The sequence below is a fragment of the Podarcis gaigeae genome (assembly GCF_964106915.1).
Source record: "Podarcis gaigeae genome assembly, chromosome: 3".
Classification (NCBI taxonomy): Eukaryota; Metazoa; Chordata; class Lepidosauria; order Squamata; family Lacertidae; genus Podarcis; species Podarcis gaigeae.
Window position 1 is genome coordinate 122,032,464 of NC_139680.1, and position 8,948 is coordinate 122,041,411.

At 54.3% G+C, this 8,948-nt stretch overlaps 1 protein-coding gene across 1 annotated transcript; it reads left to right on the forward strand.

Moving 5' to 3' along the window:
* Positions 1-1,173: 1,173 nt before the first annotated feature.
* TCF23 (transcription factor 23) lies at positions 1,174-8,612 on the forward strand. Its single transcript, XM_083731808.1, has 3 exons — positions 1,174-1,588; positions 3,187-3,417; positions 4,774-8,612. The coding sequence occupies exons 1-3, from the start codon at positions 1,346-1,348 to the stop codon at positions 4,921-4,923; spliced, it is 624 nt and encodes a 207-aa protein (XP_083587934.1). The 5' UTR covers positions 1,174-1,345; the 3' UTR covers positions 4,924-8,612.
* Positions 8,613-8,948: the final 336 nt, after the last annotated feature.

Here is an 8,948-nt window from a genome sequence, read left to right on the forward strand (position 1 = left end):
TTAGGGAAGCTTTTAATGTTTGATGTATTAGGGTATTTTAATATATTATTATTATTATTATTATTATTATACTTGAATTCCCAAGAGTGCCTTGTGAGCCCACGAGGCAGGCTTGTCCTCACTGCTGAAAAGGCCCCATGCGCCGGAGGAGAGGGAAGGCCAAGGGTGCGATCCTGCAGAGATTTACTTGCAATCCAGCCCTGCCGTGTTCAGGGCTGTTTTCTTGTGAGCACACCTGCATAAGGACAGAGCTGCGAGGAGCAGCTGGTCCCATCCTGCCCCGGAGGTATAGCAAGCCAGGCGGGTCCCTGGGAGGGAGAGCAGGCTGGCAGGGGGCTCCCAAGCTGCTTTTAAAAGGAATTAGACAAATTCCAAAGTTTAAATGTTTAAATGATTATCTATGTAGACAAGGATTAAACGTAAGGTATTGGTTGTGTTTAGAATAGATTTATGAGAGATTTAGAAAATTTAGAAATGGAATAACAGATATAATCATATAATCTTGCTTAAAATGTATACAGGAAGTGCAGTGTAAGTGATGGAAGTCAATCAATGAAATTTTATTATTATTTTCATATTGAGATATCTGTAGAATGAACTTGGAAGAAATTCTTCCAACATTTCTTCTTTTTTTCTCTTTCTTTTTTCTTCTTTTTCCTTTTCTCCTTTTCTCTTCTGTTCCTTTTTTCATGTATATGTGCTTATTTGAAATATATATGTATGTATTTGTAACATTTTGCTTTTTTTGTAAGTTATGTTAAATAAATGATAATAATAATAATAATAATAAAAGAATTAGACAAATTCAGGATGGCTCCATCGGCCTCTGCAGTCAGAGGCAGCCATGCTTCTGAAGCCCAGTTGCTGGAGGAGAGAGTTGCTCTTGTGTTTGAATCCTGCTTGCAGGTTTCCCATAATGGGCATCTGGTTGTCCACAGTGAGAACAGGACACTGGACTAGATGGGCCCCTGGCCTGATCCAGCAAGCTCCTTTTATGTGCCCTGTGTGTTGCTGAGCCCCTGCGTGCCTGCCCCAAAGTAAGGCCCAGCCTTGCAGCGGGTTGGAATAGATGACCCTCAGGGATCCCTCCCAGTTCTGTATTTCTATGATTCTCTGGCCAGCCCCACCTGGGCCTGAGTTCTCCAAGCCCCTGTTTGTGGGACAGAGGGTCTCTTTCTGGAGCCAGCTGGGTGGAGCTGCCTGAGCTGTCCCAGCAGGAGGCTGGGCTGGGGCCGGATCCTCCCAGCTGGGATAGGGGCGCTGGGAGTCCTCCTGGCGGCCGCAAAGCACATCTGGTCCCCGAGGAGGAGGAGGATCAGGGCCGGCAGCAGCAGCAGCAGGAGGGATGGCTGAGCCAGAGTCTGTGGCCGGGACTGGGGAGAAGATGACGCTTGGCCCCTGTGCCCGCCAAGCTGCCTGCCTCCTGTGCCGTGGGAGTAGCAGCCAGAGGGAGTCCCAGCCGTCCTCATGCTCAGGCCGCAGACGGAGGGGACCAGTGGGGCTGAGCAGGAGCCTGAGAAGGGGCAGCAGAGCCAGAGGAGGCAGCCGGCTGCCCGGGGACGAAGTGCCAGTCGCAGCTGCAAGGAGGGTAAGGAGGGCAGCAGCCAGGGGGCAGCCGATGGCTCGTAACCAGGGGGGCTCTATTCTGCGTCCACATCTGGAGGCAGCGATGCTTCTGAATGCCAGGGGCTGGAAACGGAGCAGGGGAGAGGGTTGCCCTCACGCTCGGATCCTGCTTGTGGGTTTCCCGCAATGGGCATAGGAGGCTAGACTAGATGGGATCCCCACTGACCAGCAGCTAGGCTGGTCTGATAGAACCTCCAGTTCCAGAGGCAGTCTATCTAGACCTCTGGGTTCTTTGGGGTATTTGGCCACTGGGCTAGCTGGGCTCCCCTGGGCCTGATCCAGGAGGGCTGGCCCCGTGTTCCTCTGTTCCTAAGCAGCATGCCCCACCTGGAACTGCTGCTTCAAGGAAGGAGGGAGGGCTTGCAGAGCAAGGCTGGGAGCAGGGGGGGCGTGTGGTGGGTCACCCCAGAGACTGCTGGACGATGACTCCTGCCTCAATTGCTGGCCAGGCACATGCCCTGTTCCCATTGCAGAGGAGCCTGGGGTTTGCGGCTTGAGAGATGGCGCCGAGGCCCAACAAAGCATTGATTGATTGATTGATTGATTGATTGATTGCACTTCTATCCCACCAGAGAAGATGCCTGTGTTCCTTCTAGCTCAGAATTGCCTACTGCTCTCTAGGCTTTCAGTCTCTCCCAGCCCAGAACCTTTTGCATGGAAGGCCTGCTGCTCTGCCGCTGAGCTACAACCCTCCAAAGCGCTCCAGGTGGCGCACGGGGTTCTGTCCCTCCCCATTTTAGCCTCACAGCCACCCTGCCAGGGAGGTCAGGCCGAGAGTGACTGACTGACCCACGGCCACACCCAGGCCACTTCCTGGCCAAGTGGGGATTCGTACCCTGGTCTCTGCCAGGCCCCATTTAGACACTTCTATGGCACACTGGCTCTTATGCGGCTGGGGTGGCGCTGGGGGTTAAACCACAGAGCCTCTTGGGCTTGCCGATCAGAAGGTCGGTGGTTTGAATCCCCGCAATGACGGGGTGAGCTCCCGTTGCTCGGTCCCTGCTCCTGCCAGCCTAGCAGTTCGAAAGCACCTCAAAGTGCAAGTAGATAAATAGGTGCCGCTCCGGTGGGAAGGTAAACGGCGTTTCCGTGCGCTGTTCTGGTTTGCCAGAAGCGGCTTAGTCATGCTGGCCACATGACCTGGAAGCTGTAGGCCGGCTCCCTCGGCCAGTAAAGCGAGATGAGCGCTGCAACCCCAGAGTCAGCCATGACTGGACCTAATGGTCAGGGGTCCCTTTACCTTTACCTATGGCACACTGGCTCTTATGCGGCTGGAAATGTAGTGAGTCGTAGGGTTGGAAGGGGCTCCCAAGGCTCATCTAGTCCACCCCATTGCAGTGCATGAATTGCAGATAAAGACCTGGAACAAAGGGACATAAAAAGAGCACACGGGCGCCCTCAGCCAAGCCCCCAGTTCTGTGGGGAGTGGGTCATGTGATGTCCTTGCTCTGGGGCCAGAGGAATGTGTGGCTTGGGCCTGGCCAGCCCAGCAGGCGGACAGGCAGGGGCCCATTGGTAGCCCCACCTTGGGCTGACGCTGCTGCGTCTCCTCGTCCTCAGGGCCGCAGGAAGGCCCCCATTGCTGCCCGGGAGCGAAGTCGCGTGCAAACCCTCCGCCAGGCTTTCCTCGCCCTGCAGGCGGCGCTGCCCGCTGTGCCCCCTGGCACCAAGCTCTCCAGGCTGGACACCCTCCTCCTGGCCACCAGCTACATCACCCACCTGAGCCAGACCCTCCAGCAGGGGCCCCTTGCGCCCAGGATGCCCCCAGCAGCCTTCTTGCACCCACTGAAGGTAAGGGGGGGATAGGGCTGGTCTCCCCCTCTTGGGGTCTGGCCTTGGCAGTTGCGAAGGGGCAATGGACGGGGTTCGCTTTGGCAGCATCTGCCAGGGAACTGGCAAGCCCAAGTCGCACGTTGAAGCACTGGTGGTTTCCTCACAAGGGGCCCTGCGAGGCGGGCGGGAATATCTGTTCAGCAGCCAGAGTCCCAGAGTCCTTTGGGGAAGCCCGGGGGGGGGGGTGTCCCTGGGCCTCCCCCAAGTTTGTTTGCTTTGCTTCATTTTTGGCCTTTGCACCCTGCTCTTTCGCCAAAATGGCGTCCAGAGTGACCTACATACATTTGAAATGAGACAGGCCCTACCAGCAGGCTAACACTCCCCGTCACCAAAAAACCTCACGGCATGCAAGGTAAAAGCAACAGGGAGGGAAGAGGAAAACTCAAAACTCAGGCACTGATTTTGAAATAATAATAATAATAATTCTTTATACCCAGCCACTCTGGACAGCTCCCAATCGAGTATTAAAAACAGTACAGCGTTAAATGTTAAAAACTTCCCTGAAGAGGGCCGCCTTCAGAAGTCTTTTAAAGATAGGATAACTACTTATTTCCTTCACATCTGAAGGGAGGGCTTTCCACAGGGTGGGTGCCACCACCAAGAAGGCCATCTGTCTGGTTCCCTGTAACTCAGCTTCTCGCAGGGAGGGAACCGCCAGAAGGCCCTTGGGAGATGGACCCTGGTGTCCGGCTGAACGATGGGGGTGGAGACGCTACTTCGGATATACTGGACCGAGGCCATTTAGGGCTTTAAAGGTCAGCACCAATATTTTGAATTGTGCTCGGAAACGTACTGGGAGCCAATGTTTCAAGACCGGTGTTATGTGGTCTCAGCGGCCGCTCTCAGTCACCAGTCTAGCTGCCGCATTCTGGATTCGTCGTAGTTTCCGGGTCACCTTCAAAGGTAGCCCCATGTGGAGTGCATTGCAGTAGTCCAAGCGGGAGATAACCAGAGCATGCACCACTCTGGCGAGACAGTCTGCGGGCAGGGAGGGTCTCATCCTGCGTACCAGATGGAGCTGATAAACAGCTGCCCTGGACACAGATTTGACCTGCACCTCCATGGACAGCTGTGAGTCCAAAATGACTCCCAGGCTGTGCACCTGGTCCTTCAGGGGCACAGTTACCCCATTCAGGACCAGGGAGTCCCCCACACCCGCCCACCCCCTGTCCCCCCAAAAACAGTACTTCTGTCTTGTTGATTATGATTATGATTGGCTGGCCCAGATCAGAGGCAGGAGGGGCCTGACAGAGCAGCAGGGCTCCTCTCGCTCCTTCTCCCCCTCACCCCCCATCTCACCTTCCTGTCTTGCAGAAGTGGCCCCTGCGCTGCGCCCTCTACATGGGCTCCTGGCCTGGAGGCCACCCTTCCGCAGAAGCAGAAGTCGCACCCTTGCCTGCCCCCGGCGGGTGGGCTCAGACGGGTCCTGACGCCGGGGGGCACAGCCAGGACCCATCTCCGTGAAGCAAGACCTGACGGTGGACCGGACTCCCTCGGAAGGGAGATGATTCTCTAGCTGAAATTCCTGCACTGCAGCGGGTTGGGCTGGATGACCTTTGGGTATCCCTCCAACTTTACAGTTATCCTATTCTCCCAGGGGTGATGGTGCCATGGGGTGCTTCCTGCCTCGTGGAAAAGCCTGGATGCCCCCAAACCCTCCTCTGCCCCCTGGGGCTGCATTTGGAGGGACAGTCGAGTTCCAGGCTGCGCTCTTCCCAGAGCGGGTTACAGGACCCCTCTGGACCCCTTAAAAGCCATTTGTAGGGCGGACTGGAGTCCATATCACCTAATGCAGGAGGTCTTAGGTGGGTCAGAGGGAGGCGACCTGGCGCAAGACCACTTCCAGCATTTCACAGAATCCTCGAGTCGGAAGGGACACCTGGGGTCATCTAGTCCAACCCCCTGAAATGCAGGAATTTGCTCAGAAACATCTTTTACAACTGTTCTATATAAGCAGCTTGCCTTTGCGTGGGGTTCCCCTCCTGCAATGTGTGCTCAGACCTGCTGCCTGCTGGAATCCTAGAGGTGGAAGGGACTCCAAAGGTCCTCTAGTCCACCCCTGGCGCTGAGCTTATGGCCCCCTGCTATGCCACCCCCAGTCTGTTTCCGGGGCTAATGGAAAGGGCTGGTTCTGACTGCCAAAGCCCTTCAGGGTTTGGGACCAGGAGGCTGTGGGGCTGAGCTGCCTCTTCCTGCGCGATCATCTCGGCCTGGAGCCCAGAGGACGGGCCTTTCCTTGCCAGAGACCCCAGAAAGACCTTCCTGAATTTGTGGGGGTTTGGCACGGACAAAACCCTTTTATCTCCCCAGGCCTTTGAAAGTTGCCGCAGCTCTGGACGACAGCTGTTCTTCTTTGAGTCTTCCATCTTGTGCATCTTTGGGTCCCAAACCTTTTTAGGGGCCTGCCCCCTAGGTTCCCTCCAGGCATCCCCAGCGCCCCCAACCCTACAGAAAACCCTATTCAGAATGGCGGCTTGCATGTCTCGCTACGAGGAAGAGAACTCCATCAAATCACAGTCACAATCGTTTGCAGTTTGTTCAGATTCCAGTTCAAGCCAGTTGAATTTGATCTGGGGAGACCAGCTGACCCTCCCTCTCAGCGCCCCCTAGGCAACCCCACCACCGACTTAGGGACCCACAGACCTAGTGCTTAAATCTTGATGTTGCACCATGCTTTTACTGCATTGAATTTTGCCAGCTCCTGAAACACACACAATCTGTATTAACAAAACTGCATCCTTTGCACAGTGTGGCTCTGAGCATGTGCAGAGTGCATTTCTACGGCTGTAAGAAGATTGGGGTGGGTCCCCTGGGTCCCTGAGGAGGGGGTCTGGGCATCCTGGGGCCATCTTTTTTTCTGGAAGAACCCCATGGGAGGTGTGGGGTGGGGAGAAAAACCTACATTTGGGAGGGGCTGCCTGTGGGGCTAAGAGGATTCTCAGGCTTCCAGTTCCTGCTTGTGGGGCGATGGGGGGAGAGGGAAGGCAGCCTCGTCTGTTCTTCTCTGGGAAAGGGGGCTGGGGCCAAGGCCGAACTCATAAATTCATCCTGGCCCCAGACCAAAGCCTGCCCTAACGAGCGAGCTAACGAGCTTTCCTCCTCCTCCAGGCGGGACCCTCAAAGGTCTGTGGAAAGAGGGGTCACCCAGCCCTGCAAAAGTCCAGCTGCTCCCAGACAAGAGATATTTTTAGGGGGTGAATTGGCGTTGATGCTCCCAGGAAAAGTTGGCTCAGCCAGTCAGTAGCTGGGCCCCCCCTCCTTCCCCACGGCTTAAGGGCCCCGAGCAGGAGCCAGGGAGAGCGGCTTATGGGGCAGAGGAGCATGGGGGAAGGGGTGGCATGTGGGGCACCGAGGCGAGGCCTCCAGGGTTGCTAGGACTTCTTCGTGCAGTTAACCTACGGAACTCACTGCCACTGGAGGCAGCAAGGCTCTTGAATGCCAGTTGCTGGAAAGCGGGGAGGAGTCACGGAACAGAGAAATTACACAAAACAAATGAAATACTGTGGAAATCCCTGAAACAAGAAGTAATAAACTAGAAATAAACTAAATAATAAACATCAAAAAGTTTAAGGAAAGAATCAGAAAAACCTAGAATACTAAAAAGCCTTAACGAGATCTGTAGCCGGCATCCCGTTAAGGCTTTGTACAATTTTCCAATTTTTTCCTTAAACTTTTCAATTTTTATTATTTCGTTTATTCCTATAAGGTAATCTTTCTAGTCGATTACTTCTCGTTTCAGGCATTTTCGCGGTATTTCATTTGTTTTGTGCAGTTGCTGGAAAGGGCAGGAGAGGAGAGGGCTTGTGGGTTTGAATTCTGCTTGTGGGTTTCCCAAAATGGGCATCGGGGAGGAAGTTCCATCTTTTCAAAGAATCACAGAGTTGAAGGGACCCATGGGTCATCTAGTCCAACCCCCTGCAATGCAGCAATCTCAACTAAATCAGATGGCCATTCAATCCGCTTAGAAACCTCCAAGGAAGGAGAACCCACCCCCTCCCAAGGGAGACCATTCCACTCTTGAACAGCTCTTTCTATCAGAAAGTTCTTCCTGATGTTTAGTTGGAATCTCCTTCCTTGTCACTTGGCAGCCATGGGTTCGAGTCCTACCCTCTGAAGAAAACAAGCTTGTTCCCTCTTCCATGGGAAAACCCATGAGATATTTGAAGATGGCTCTCGTGTCTCCTCTTCTCCAGCCCAAACATACCCAGCTCCTTCAACCGCTCCTCATCAGGCGTGGCTTCTTTCTCATTCTGGCTGCCCTCCTTTAACTCGGAAGGCGACGGACCAAATTTGGGAGCCCCCCAAAGGTCTTAAACTAGGGCAACCACGGCTGCAGGAAAAGCCAGAGGGTCACAGGGAGTTCCTGCCCTCTCTGCAAAGCTGGGAGGACACCATTGCTTCTGCGCTGCTCCCCAGTTCCCCCCACTGTTGAGCTCTTTTGTGGGGAGGGACACCAGGGACCCACCAAGCTGAGTTCCCCGAAGATGGAAGCCCCAAACCCAGGAGGAAAGAGCAGCAGCTTGTCTCCGGGCACAGAAGGGCCTGTTTGCTGGATCCGGCTAGAGGGGACCCATCTAGACACAGAATGGAAGGGAGCCTGCGGTCATCCAGTCCAACCCGCAGCAATGCAGGGATCCTGTTCTCGCAGAGGCCAGCCAGGGGGCTGTGGGAGGCGGGCAAGAAGGATTCGAGCTCCCTGGCGAGTTTCCACCCAGAGCCGCTGCCTCCTCCTCCATGCTGGGCACCACGTCCTCCTGTTTCCCAGGGTCTATCCAGCCTGTGATTTCCAGGTTCCCCCCTCCGCCTGCATCCCTGACTGTGGTTTGCATGAGGCAGTATGGAGTAGTGGTTAGAGTGTTGGACTGGGATCTGAGAGAAAAGACTTCAAATCACCACTTGGCCATGAAGCTGCCTGGGGGACCCATTCTCTGTCTTTTTCGGAGCCTGGCCTACCTCACAGGGTTGCTGTGGGGATTAGAAGGAGAGGGGAGAACGGTGGGCTCCACGTTGAGCTCCTGGGGAGCAAAGGCGGGTTATAATAGTAAGAATAATATTAATAAAATTTATTAATATTTATACCTCACCCTCCCCAGCCAGAGCTGAGCTCAGGGCAGCTAACACCAATAAAAAATTCAGTAAAAACATAATAAGTAAAAAAATACAGGTTAAAATGCAATTTAAAATGCTGCCTTATTTTAAAAGGAGTCCATAAATCAAGACCATAAGGGGAGGGAAACATAAGGGTCATACTGAGTCCAGACCAAAGGCCAGGCGGAACATCTCTGTCTTGCAGGCCCTGCAGAAAGATGTCAAGTCCTGCAGGGCCCTGGTCTCTTGGGACAGAGTGTTCCACCAAGTCGGGGCCAGTACTGAAAAGCCCCTGGCCCTGGTTGAGACCAATCTAACCTCCTTGTGACTTGGGACCTCCAAAGTGTGGTCATTTGTGGACCTTAAGGTCCTCCGTGGGGCATACCAGGAGAGGTGGTCCT